The sequence below is a fragment of the Crocodylus siamensis genome, chromosome 8 (genome assembly GCF_052110815.1).
Source record: "Crocodylus siamensis isolate JL-2025a chromosome 8, ASM5211081v1, whole genome shotgun sequence".
In the NCBI taxonomy this organism is placed as follows: domain Eukaryota; kingdom Metazoa; phylum Chordata; order Crocodylia; family Crocodylidae; genus Crocodylus; species Crocodylus siamensis.
The window spans coordinates 11,964,527-11,977,612 of record NC_143402.1 but is presented as its reverse complement, the minus strand read 5'-3'; the positions used below and the strand labels follow the sequence as shown (position 1 = coordinate 11,977,612).

The 13,086-nt window shown below is 45.9% G+C and overlaps 1 protein-coding gene across 6 annotated transcripts in view; it reads right to left on the bottom strand.

Annotated features, from left to right (window-relative positions):
- GRIA3 (glutamate ionotropic receptor AMPA type subunit 3) overlaps nucleotides 1–13,086 on the bottom strand; it is a 222,216-nt gene that overhangs the window by 162,960 nt on the left and 46,170 nt on the right. For all 6 annotated transcript variants that reach the window (XR_016443972.1, XR_016443973.1, XR_016443974.1 and 3 more), the window contains exon 3: nucleotides 4,707–4,946. Coding sequence is in view for 3 of the 6 variants with exons in the window: in XM_090061112.1 (XP_089917238.1) it covers nucleotides 4,707–4,946 (240 nt within the window). In the remaining 3 variants the exon portion in view is untranslated. The remainder of the gene's footprint in view (nucleotides 1–4,706; nucleotides 4,947–13,086) is intronic.

The window sequence follows — 13,086 nt, the reverse complement described above, 5'->3', positions numbered from 1 at the left end:
CCCTCCCAGTTTCCTTCCCATTTATTTTCTGTCTCCCCCATTTCGCCAGCTGGATGCAGTCATCTTTGCTCGCAACGGATGAACAACACATATAATTTATCTGTACTGTCAACATCAGAGCTGAACACCGTGATATTAAATCTATTCATACCAAAGTATCAGTACTGATAGTGGGTTAAAAAACGTTGATACTGGATTAACCCATAGGCTACTGTCAACCGTCAAACCTTCTTACACCCTTTATTCCTTTTAACAACTGACTTTTAGTTGAAAACACTATCAAGGCATGTAGTGCTTTGTGCCACCTGCAGACTATTTATCATTGCCTGGTGGACAACAGCTCGAGAACCACTGAGTAACCATCATATGATTAGACTGTTTAGTGAAGGAGGGGGGGGAAATCATTGCTTAAGGGAAATGGGTTTAAAGAGAATCCGACTCCCATAGGCTTAGCTTGAAATAGTTCAGTAAACAATATAAAACCCCAGGAAGAGACTTACTAAGTTTTGTATGACATTTGCAATATGTTACAGTATTTATTAATAGTAAATGCAGTGTTTAATACCTGGCAGAGCCTTGCTTTATCAGACTATTGTAAAACTACCTGTGAAAACAATATGCTAGTAACTAATATTCAACATATGAAGAAATAGTGTAATGTTTTGTGATTTCTCAAAGATAGCTTTTAATAATCTGTACCATAGATACTCAACTGCTCTGGGGCATAAACACTATAGAGAGGAAGTGTTGAGCAGTTTGCTGTTACTTAAATGCTTAAATAAATTATAATTTAAAATGTCTCTTCTCTATAAAAGTTATTATCTTACTGGCTTGTCCTCTGAATTGAACTATGACGACTCTAGTCTTTTCATTTTCAATGGAGTATCAGCACAGGCATGCGCATTATCTTTTATTCACTATCCACCAAAAAATCCTTCACCATTATTATTGTTCAGGCTCTTGAGATGCTCTCTCATTTGAAGACTCATCACAATAAATTAGGCAGGCTACTGAAATTGCCAAAAGTTTCCGGTGCTGCCACATACAATTACTGGTTGAGAGACAAAGAAGTTAATGTTTGCTTCATGGTGGATAATGCCCTACCTCTTCCTGTTATATGCCTTCCTAATTTTTTAGGATGCTTAAAAAAAAAAAAAAATAGGGATTTGAATTTCAATAGCAATAACACACACTGAGACTATTTTAACTAGACTAAGCTCGTCGGATCAGAACATAATTAATTGCTAATATTTGTTCCTGTTTACCAAGCAGTAAGTCTGCTATCCAACCAAGGTGGGTGAGGCTATTTGTCATGAAAGGCAAATATAGAGGATCCTAACCTTCCCTAGTTACACATCCATTAGAACTACCAGGATACAGATACACTTAGGTAAGATTTTCTCACAGTTCACTACTACTCCTGCAATGCTCCAAAAGCACTTATACTTCTTCTATCCCTACAGGCTTCCCAAAGATGCAGTCTTCCATTATCATGCAAGATCACACCCTATAGTTTAGTAACTCTGTTAGCCTTCTCACTGGATCCTTGCTGTCCTTTAACTGAAATTAAGGTATGTGATAGTCAAAATGTGATAGTGAGTCTAGGCTTATGATAGAAGCTTCCTAAAAAAAACTATAAGGACCCATTAGGATGCAAATGGGAAGGCAGGAAGCAGGGAGATGTGGAAAACTGCAAGGAAAAGAAAATGACAGAGCGATTCCCAGGTCTTGTATTCTATAGGAAAAAAGTAATATGCTGTTACTCGTAGTATATATCAGGGGGTGGCTGATGTGCGATATGGGTGCCTCAGGTGACATGGACAGCTTCCCTCCAAACATTCTGAACAAACCCAAAAGATATTCAACTGCAAAATTTCTTCCACTTTTAAAGATATGAACTATTGCATGGCATCTTAGTCATTCCCTTCCTACTTCAGTAAATGGCACAGCTGCCTAAAACTGCATCTACAAATGCCCAGATGAGTTGTATGGGCTGAATTAAAATAAAAACACAAACTTTTTTGTGGTTTGAAAAAGTTTCAGCAGCATTTACAACTGCAGGGTGATTTCTCCAGATATTTCTCTTTGTCTTTGATCTCACACCTCAGCAAAGACATTTCAACTTTACCGCCATCTACACTTCCAACATATATTGGCACTTACACCTCTCTCTACATTGAATCTCATGTTTAAAATGTTAGTTGACACAGACTCTAGCCCTACCAAATGCTATAAAAACTTTGCATGAACCTTCTTAGTAAGAATGTGCAAAAGTAGCCACTTAGGACTTGACCTTTGTTAATACACTGTAGAACCAAGTCCCTCAGGACTGTAGGGCAATAGCTTGGACAGAGCCAAGATCCTTTTTGCTCCAAATATGACATTCTTCCCAGCTGAACTAATGGAGCTCTGTTTGCTCTTAGATTATATGGCACCCAGTTGAATGCTGAATTTATTCAACATGGGGGATTACTAGTAATATTTTATTGCAACAAACATTATCAGAAAATGTCATACTGTATCATACCACTTTATGCAGTACGTGGTCAATCGCAACACCAGCTGCTTGAGAGGAAGGTATTAAACTCCAATAGCTAGTAGTTGTGGGGTACCCTGCCCTTCCTTATGGTTTCACCCCGTTTCTTAATATAGTTAAAAACTGGCCTGAGCCCTAAAGAAAGTGGTTAAAAAAAACCCATCTCCCAGGTTTTCTTGTGGGACTAACTACTATGGGCTTCTATAGATGTGCAGGGATGCAGCTCCAGCATGCTGGAAGTACAATGCATCGGAGCAGAATTAACATGCAAATTAACATCCTCCAGCAGCCTCCTGCATCATGTGCATCAGCATCCCTGAGCTGCAACATGGCAGCGGGGCACTTTGAACTAAAGTTCGTTTGATGAGCTTTAGTTCAAAGCACCCATTGTCTTTTTTCAGCATAGGGGAGGCTGATACACATGATATTTGGGCACTTTTAATTAACACGGCTTGCTAATTAAAGTGCCCCCCCATGCCTCCCAGAGCACGTGTTAAATACCCTGTGAGTCAGGATATGCTGGCTATCAGCTAAATATCCAAGCTCTCTCTGAATATCCATGAACATCACTCACCCCAAAGAGCTCAAAAGCAAGCAAAAATTACATGCTGAGAATACCTCCAAGACCAAGTGGCTGTGGGGTGTAGGATGGTGTTATGTATAGCCTGTGTGTAGTAGGGCACTGTGGGGTGCCTGCCACTTCAAGAGGAGAAGCTGCCCAAGAGGCAGCTTGCAGGTGGTGTGGGGGATGATTGCAGGGTCATCTGATGAGAAGAAGGCCTGCCTAGGGCTTGATAGCCCAGTGCCTGCACCGGTCAGGGAGCCTGGCCCCAAGAACCTGAGGAGAGGCATTCTCTGCAGCAAGTAGCAGGACTCCTGAAGGACCCATGAAGGTAGGAGAAGCAGAAGGACTAGAGAACATTGCCTGGGGCAAAGAAGAAAGGGTTTATGCAGGCAAGGGACCTTTGTTATATGTTAGAATTAATATTTGAGTTACAAGCCTTGAGCCCTGCTGGCGGCAGGCTCAAGGCCTACAGAGAATTCCCCAGCCCAGAAAATGGGCTGAATAAGGGAACAGTGCCCACCAGCTCAGAGAAGGATCTGAGCGGCATACAAAGGGTTTCCCAGCCCAGAGAAGGGACTCCATCAGGAAGCTGAACAGAGGACCCACTGGCTAGGAAGAGTTGGAGTGAGGGATTAGAGCACCTACAGTCTCCGAAAGCACTGTGTGAAGGGCTAGGGGTCTGAGGACCCAACAACAGAGGGCTGAGAGACCCAAGTGGGGCTAAGAGAAGTTAACACCTGGAGCGATAACACCTGTGAGGCTTGGGCTGTGGTGTAGGGGAGGCATGGAGCCACACACAATTTGCCCTTAAGACTATAGGTGCCCTGCAGGGGCACTGCCAAGCCAAGAGGGCCTATTTAGCATAAGAGTTGGATTAAGACTAGCGGGGTCTAGGAGGGACCCGTTAAGGAGTTGATTGGGCTCAGGTTCTCTCTAAGGTTCATAGACATCCTCGCTTACTAAACTTCAATAACAACAAGGCATGGAGGGCAAGCAATTAAAGGAGGGCCACATCAAAGAGAGTCAGGCAGGAGCCACACAGACATGAGGGGGTATCATGGCTGCTCCTGTGGCATGAACCTGCTACAATGTGGCATAACAACCTGGATTAATTTTGTCCAATCCCATAAAATAAAGCACATTTGTAAAAAGCACCCTGGGATCTTCACTGCCAACACATGGCAAATAGGGGGTTAATGCTTTTACCATTTACTCCCCTTTCCAATACCCACTGCAGTGCGAGTCTAAGATGGTAAAAATGGGCTGAACAGCAGTGGTTTTAATCTCTTAAGTGCTGGCTGCATCAAAACACCTTGCGGGAGTTGAATGTACGGTCCTGTGGAAAGCAGGTATCCAATCCTCATGCTTAAGCTCTTAAGTATTTCCTCAAGCAACTATGTTTGCAAATGACTGAGAATATAAAGAGGCCCCCTCTCTCATTTCCCCCTTCATTCCCTTCCTGCAGAATAAATGCTTACTTCAGGACAGTCGTTCTGAAAGCATGCTTTGTGTTCAAAGGCTGCCATGGATGTCATGTATTCCATTGGTACAATTAATATTTCTAGCATGCAGCATAATATGCCACCTACAAGGACCGATGCTCACCTCTCTCGGTGTCGTAGAGGTACACAAACTTTTCCCATTTGTAATATGTCAAAAGACTCAAGATGGCTCCTTTTAAGGCTGGCCGCATCTGGATGACAAACTGCACATCTGCATCTGTTGGGAAGCTGGGGGTGATGAAGGATGTGTGCAGAGCCCCACAAAACGACGTCAGTGTGTTCATTGACATCTGGTCATAGAATCCAAAGATGGCATAAACTCCTCTGGAGAACTGTGAACAGACTAACAGAGAGGAGATGGAGCTATTAGAATCTCAGACCACCATGAAACCATGAATAATTCATGAAGAGAAAAGATACATTGCAGTTATGCAGTGGCTAAGTGCTCAGGCATCAGACTAAGGAAAGCAGCAAGTTTCAGAGTAGAGGCTTTTCCCCCCTCTATCCCCAATAGAATACACTTTGCCTGAACCTTCAGTTGTTTAAATTTAGAGACACTGTTGGCTCCCACACTGCAGCTAATCTCAACCAGCAGGTACCATCACAAAAAGGTAAGAGATCTCTGAAACCTTCCAGCCTTTTATCCTAGAGCTGTACTGCATCATTGGCAGCTCTATTTCTTCTTCCCAAAGTTCATCATAAATGTGAAATCATCCCTCCTAAAGAGCAGAGGGACTTTTCTTCGGGCAAAACTCTCCAATGACAAAGCAGCTGTGTGAATTCCCAGCCATCATATGGACCCGGGCAATTAATCCCATGCATGCAATGCCCCTTTTTTCTTGTCGTCTGTGAAGATCATTACAAGTCAGAAATCGGACAAAGTCTCTGGTGTTCTTATGAGCTGCTGGCCTCTTTCATTTACCACAATGGAAGGAATTCAGATATACAATAGCTTAATGTGATTACCCTCAAAGGGCACATCTGCACATTCATCAACACGCAGTGGCTACTGCACATTTAATTAAGTACTTGTATGAATCAGGTACTTAATAAATGCACAGTAGCCAGAGTTACTGCATGGTAGTGCCAGTGAATGCCTTTTAGTTATGCTACTGCACAGTAGCCTAATAATACGGTGCAGTAACGTATTAGCACTGTCTGTGCTGTGACGTGCTACTGCACAGTGTTATTAGGCTACTGTGCAGTTAGTGTATCATGTAAATGAGCCCAAAAAGTAGCAAAAGAGAGGGGTGATACTCATGGAAAGCTATAACCAGATATTGGGATTCATTTATGTAAAAACAGATAGTGACAGCACAAGACTATTTTTTAGTCACTTATACTTTTACCACCATCACAGGGCACCAAGCTGACACACCAAAAGACACCCCTCCTCCTGCAACAAAGGGGAAACCACATGGAAAACTTTACTTTTCCTATAAGGGAGGCTTGCAAGCTTCCCTAACCCCTGACATAACTCCACTTTCAAGCCCCTCAGAATCATGAACCATCAGATCTTCAACAAATCACAGGTTCAGAAGTAAATATTGCTTATCCTGAGCCTCTGGAAGATGAGATACCTTTGCCATGCAATCTTGGAAAGCTACATTTAAGGAACAACAGGCACATTTCTCTTGCTAATTGCTTAATGAAAAAAAGTGGCCACTTGAGTAGGAGGTAGTGGCTAAAAGTGTCTCCCTTTTCCCAAAAGATGTCTTTTATGTAAAGCTGTTCTGGTTGCTCAAAAAAGAAAAAGAAATCATGGCAAAAAGAAAACTTCACCTTATTTAATATTATAATGAAAGTAATACTTGTGAAAGGTCCTATAAAAATGGCTTTGAGACTATATACCGTTTCCATCAAGAGAGCAGCCATGGCACCTGCAGCAAAAATACTTCTTCACCACATGCACCAACCCTCATCACCCAGCAGAGGCCAGTCATGTCCGAAAAGCAGGTGGGCAAGACAGACATGTACATGGAGGCCTGTGGGCCAATGTCTCAAAGCAAAGTTGGAAAGCCTATTCTGATGATCCTTCCTTATTGTACCATTTGGGTCTCTCCTAAGACTGCTCAGAGGTATTGTTTTCCAGTTACAGCAATGGTGTTTTTGTGATGTATGCACTCATTTACTAGGAAGTGGCTTGAGGACAGCCACCAGATGTTACCAGCTTTGTGTCTACTGTGCTGGGATGAGCTCATGTTTAACATGAGCAAAATAAAAGATACTATTAAAAGGTATGATGAATTTTATCCCACTGTGTTGTAATTATCCACCAGTCTTTCCATGTTATTTGAAAACAAACATTGGATCCCAGTACTGAGATACGCGATCCTTCACTTGAATCATGCTATATGCCTCAAAGGCTCTACTTTCAATTACATTAGTAATTTTGGACTTGTCTACCAGTAATTGTTATGGAGCTGCTGGCCTGCCTAGACTACTTTGCCTGAAAAAAGCTTTCAGAGCAACCTTCACCCTTTTATTCCATTCCTTCACAAAATCCACATGCAGAGTGCAGACTTCTTATGGTAGGAAATGATGCAGGCAGTGAGGAGCACAGCCTGGCAGCTTGGAGAGCTGCATACAGCTGGTAAGTCTGGTATAGTGCAAGGGGAGGTGGGGAGGGAAAGGGTGTGTGGCCGGGCAGATCAAGGCCCCCGTGATGAGGGAGGATTTGGGCTGGGGCTGGGGTAGGGCGGAAGTGGGATGGAGCTGTGGCTTGTCCAGGGGGGCAACTCCCACCACTGCTCCCGCTGCTTATCTGGGAGGGCACCGGTGGGGGGGGGGGGGCCTGGACCTGCATGGGATGGGGCACAGTGGGCTGGGGCTGCATGGGGCTCTTCCTGGCCCACCCTGCCCCACCTCACACAGATCTGGGGACACAGCCCCCCTCCCCCCCAGTGCCACCCCAGATGAGTGAATGGCAGGAGCAGCGGTGGGAGCTGCCTGACAAGCTGCCCCTGGATGAGTGGCATGAGCCACTCTCCCCTCCTTGTGCCCCCGGATGAGCCACAGCTCCGCCCCACACCCGCCCCACCCTGGCTGGGCAGTGCTTGCTGTCCCAGCCCCACTCCTTCCTCACCACAGGGGCCTTGATCTGCCTCCCTCCCATACCCAATGCCACCCCACCCACTCCCCATCCACCGCACCAGACTTACTAGCTACAGGCAGCTCTTCAAGCTGCTGGACTGGTATCAGAAATCAGATCTGTATTGGCAGATATGCCTCCTTAAAAAAAAAAATCAGCTATTGTTATTGGCCCCAAAATCACTATCAGTGCACCCCTAGTGTAAGCATGCATGCTTACACTGGATAGGCATAGACATGCCCATACAGTGTTTGTGAAAACACTTTTAAAGGTCTTGCCAGGTTTTCCCAAAATTACTTGCAACTACAGACTTTGGTTGGAGTCCACCAGAGATTAACTATAAGGGCAAGTCTAAATGTTTTCTTCTATGGAAAATATCTAAATTTTCCTTGAAAATATTTTTTTGTGGAGATTTGAAGATAGAAAAATTTTGGCTGAAAACCCAAATATTTCACTCTGAAAATGCACTGGGGAGTTCGAGTATCTGAGCCTCTTGGTGCATCTCAATGCTTTAAGAGAGATATGTTTTTGAGCATAGAATGTGCTCTTAAAAAAGGGGAAACTGGAGTGCCTGGCCATGATAGGGGATGAAGTCTGTCCAGGAAACTTGACTCAGAGTGAAGAATAAAACCACAAAGCAACCAAACTACAACTCCCAAGAAGCAGTGGCAGAAGATTTAAAAACCCAAATATCTGTGGTTTGCCATGATATTTGGCGAACTTGGGGAGGGGGGGGGCGAGGGGGAGGAAATCAGTAATAACCATGTAAATTGATGCTTTTCAGAAAGTGTTTCATTTAGTCAAAAAAAACACTCAACAAAATTTTCAACCTGCCCTACTAATCACCAGTGCCCTGAAGCCATACGTTTTACCTACCAAACTGTAAACGGAAGTAATTACATAAAAGGAGTTGTGACTTCTATATGAAAAAAAACATTCAAGCACTTTCTAGAGTACCACCACAAAAAAACATTTCTACCATAAATGCTAACAGTCAGAATCCCTAAAGCTTGTTATAGTAATTTTAAAAAGGATAATCCACAATACCAGCTCACTGACAAGGCATCATAGATAACACCTAGGATAGTTACTCAGGTGTGAAAATTTGATTTTCTTCCAGGAGACCCAAATATAAAAATAGTAGCACCATTAAGGAGCTTTTTAAGTGCGTAACCATTGTAAATGGACATGAGCAAGAGTGGATATTAAAGCAAGTAATACCAGCTGCTTAAGGTAGAAGAAAGTCATCTGGCAGGCCTAGAGAGGGAGAATAAACAATGAAGTCTTCTAAAGATTTTTAAAAGAGCAAAGAAAAAGAAAAGATACAGAAAGACAGCCACAATCCAACATGCAGTTACTCCCTAAAGGCATGACAGATTAAATGCACTACCTTAAAATGCATGTTTGCTATATTATATATCAGCAGGAAGTAAAAATAGAAACACTACTATAAAATGTGTCATCTGAAGAAACAAATTAAAATGAAAACAAAACAAACAAACCTGAACCCAACCTACAGGAAAATGAAAGAGTAGCAAAAAGGTGGTTAAAAATGCATCCAAAATTGATAACATTAAATCATCTCAACAGCATAAATAAACCTTTCCATTCCCTTTACTAGCTCAGTGGTGTTCAACGTTCTGGCCTCATAGGCCAGATGAATGGTGTGGGGCCAGCCATCCATCAAGAACAGGGCCCTGGGGCTCTACACCATCCATGCCCTCCCGTCTGCTGGGACTGGGGCTCCAGGGCCCTGTGCCAGCCCTGCATGCTGGGATCAGTGCCCTGGGTCCCCAGGCGACCCCTGCTCAGCCCCACATGCTGGGATTGGGCCCTGTGCAGCCAAATCTAGTGAGCAGGACCACGGGGCTCCTCATTTTTCCATCCCCAACCAGGATGGCCCAATGCTGGGGGCTGGATTCATAGATTCATAGATGCTAGGGTCGGAAGGGACCTCAATAGATCATCGAGTCCGACCCCTTGCATAAGCAGGGAAGAGTGCTGGGCCTACATTACCCCAGCTAGATACACATCTAGCCTTCGCTTGAAGACCCCCAGGGTAGGGGAGAGCACCACCTCCCTTGGGAGCCCGTTCCAGACCTTGGCCACTCGAACTGTGAAGAAGTTCCTCCTAATATCCAATCTAAATCTGCTCTCTTCTAGCTTGTGGCCATTATTTCTTGTAAACCCCGGGGGGGCCTTGGTGAATAAATACTCACCAATTCCCTTCTGTGCCCCCCTGATGAACTTATAGGCAGCCACCAGGTCGCCTCTCAACCTTCTCTTGCAGAGGCTGAAAAGGTCCAGTTTCTCTAGTCTCTCCCCATAGGGCTTGGCCTGCAGGCCCTTAACCATACGAGTGGCCCTTCTCTGGACACTCTCCAGATTAACCGCACCCTTCGTGAAGTGCGGCGCCCAGAATTGCACGCAGTACTCCAGCTGCGGTCTGACCAGCGCCCGATAGAGGGGAAGTATCACCTCCTTGGACCTATTTGTCATGCATCTGCTGATGCACGATAAAGTGCCATTGGCTTTTCTGATGGTTTCGTCACACTGCCGACTCATGTTCATCTTGGAGTCCACTAGGACTCCAAGATCCCTTTCCACTTCCGTGCCACCCAGCAGGTCATTTCCTAGGCTGTAGGTGTGCTGGACATTTTTCCTCCCTAGATGCAGCACTTTGCATTTCTCCTTGTTGAACTGCATTCTGTTGTTTTCTGCCCACTTGTCTAACCTGTCCAGGTCTGCTTGCAGCTGCTCCCTGCCCTCCGGTGTGTCCACTTCGCCCCATAGCTTAGCGTCATCTGCAAACTTGGACAGAGTACATTTCACTCCCTCATCCAAGTCGCTGATGAAGACATTAAAGAGTATCGGTCCAAGGACCAAGCCCTGCGGGACCCCACTGCCCACACCCCTCCAGGTCGAAACCGACCCATCCACCACGACTCTCTGGGTGCAACCCTCCAGCCAATTCTCCACCCACCGGACTGTGCAGTCATCCAAGTCACAGCCCCTTAACTTGTTCACCAGTATGGGGTGGGATACCCTATCAAAGGCCTTCCTGAAGTCCAAGTATACGACATCCACCCCTCCTCCTGCGTCGAGGCATTTTGTAACCTGGTCATAAAAAGAGACTAGATTGGTCAGGCATGATCTGCCTGCCACGAACCCGTGCTGGTTTCCCCTCAGCATAACTTGCCCTGCCGGGCTCTCACAAATGTGAGCCTTGATAATTTTTTCAAAGACTTTGCCAAGGATGGAGGTGAGACTAACTGGCCTATAGTTGCCCGGATCCTCCTTCCTCCCCTTCTTGAAAATGGGAACCACATTGGCCCTTTTCCAGTCCTCCGGGACTTGACCCGTGCACCACGAGCGTTCAAATATTCCCGCCAGTGGCTCTGCAATGATGTCGGCCAGTGCCTTCAGTACCCTCGGATGGAGCTCATCCGGGCCTGCTGACTTAAAGGCATCCAGTTCTTCCAAGTGACCCTGCACCACCTCAGGGTCCACGCATGGAAGTCTGGTGCCTTGCTGCTGCCTCCCTACACTCCCAGTGAGAGACTTGTCATGCCTCTCGCTTAGGAGCACTGAGGCGAAGAACTCGTTGAGGAGTTCAGCCTTGTCCCCTCTGTCCGTCACCAATTGTTTCTGCCCATTTAGCAGGGGTCCTATTCCTCCTTGGGCCTTCCTTTTACTCCCTATATATCTAAAAAACAATTTCTTATTGTCTTTTACTTGGGTTGCCATCCTCAGCTCCATGGTAGCTTTGGCCTGTCTAACTGCCTCCCTACAAGCACGAGCAGAAGAGGTATATTCCTCTTTGGTGATCTCTCCGTTTCCACTTTTTATGTGCTCCCCTTTTGGCCCTTAGTCTGCCCTGGATTTCTCTGGTCAGCCAGGGAAGCCTCCTGGCCCCTTTCCCTCTTTTACCTCTCACGGGAATCGTCTCGCTTTGTGCTCGAAGGATAGTTTCCTTAAGGCACAGCCACCCTTCTTGGGCTCCCACCATTTCAAAACTACTACTCTGTAGTGCGTCCTTCACTAATCGCCTGAGTTCACTGAAATCAGCTTTCCTAAAGTCCAGCACGTTCACCCTATTAGTTACCTTACCCACTCGACGCCTTATGTTGAATTGTATTTTTAGGTGATCACTGTCCCCCAGATGGCTACCAATCTGTAGGTCCCCTACTATGTCATCCCCCGTTGCCAATACCAGATCCAGTAAGGCATTCCCCCTAGTGGGACCATGTACCTCCTGCGTCAGGTGGAGGTCCTGTACACAGGTTAGAAACCTGTGTGAGCGGTGGGACTTTGCTGTCTGTGTCTCCCAACAGATGTCCGGGTAGTTTAGGTCCCCCATGACCACCGCCTCTTTAGCTTTTATGGTCTCCGAGAGTTGCTTCAGGAGCCCCAAATCTATTTCTTCCCCTTGATGTGGGGGTCTGTAGCAGACCCCTACCACCAAATCCTTTTCTCCTTGCCCCCCATTTAGCCTAACCCACAGTCCTTCTACTTCCTCATCCTTTGATTCTGTCTTGATGAGGGTTGATGTATATTGCTCCTTGACATAGAGCGCAACCCCTCCCCCCTTTTTCCCCACCCTGTCCTTTCTGTACAATCTATAGCCCTCGATATGTACCGCCCAGTCATGGGATGAATCCCACCAGGTTTCCGTCAGCCCCACTAAGTCATAGGTGTTTAGTGCAACCAGCATGTGCACATACCAGGATCTGGCATGTGGGCTGAGCATCCCTGTATGAGGCTAATGCCTGATGCTGAGACTGTCAAGAACTGTTATAACAGACAACTCCACCCAGACTTATTGGCCAGCTGGGGTACATCAGGCTGGCCATATATGAAGACCTCCTGATTGCCTAAGTGGAGCAACAGGCACAATTGTCCATAGGCTGTTTGGCAAGCTAGCAACCTTGCTCTTGGACATCCTGCTCCTTGCTTCTCAATCCCACCTTCCCTCCCCTGGCTCCAAACCGCTCTTCTTACTATAGGGTCTGACTATGCACATCCCAGTACCATAGCTGAGAACAGGTAGGTGCCTCAATTTCCACTGGCTGAACACCCAAATGAATTGGACCCTTAGGCTAAGTACAGACAGTTAAAAAGTCTGAGGCCGAATCATTTCAAACTGGGCAATTTCCTCTAAGCTGCATAGGTTGAACTGATAACCAACTGAACTGACATTCAGTTTTCAATTGGGGAAGGTGGGGGAGGCCTGCACTGACCCAGGCCAGTAGGCAGGGGATGCTAGATCACGTCTGCCAGCTGCCAACCTGCTGGCCATTGCCAACCCAACCAACTGTCCCCAGTGCCCTGCTGTCCCCCAACAGAGGTTAAGGAGCCTCCTGTCTGGGTCCTGGTCCACCTGGGGGAGCCT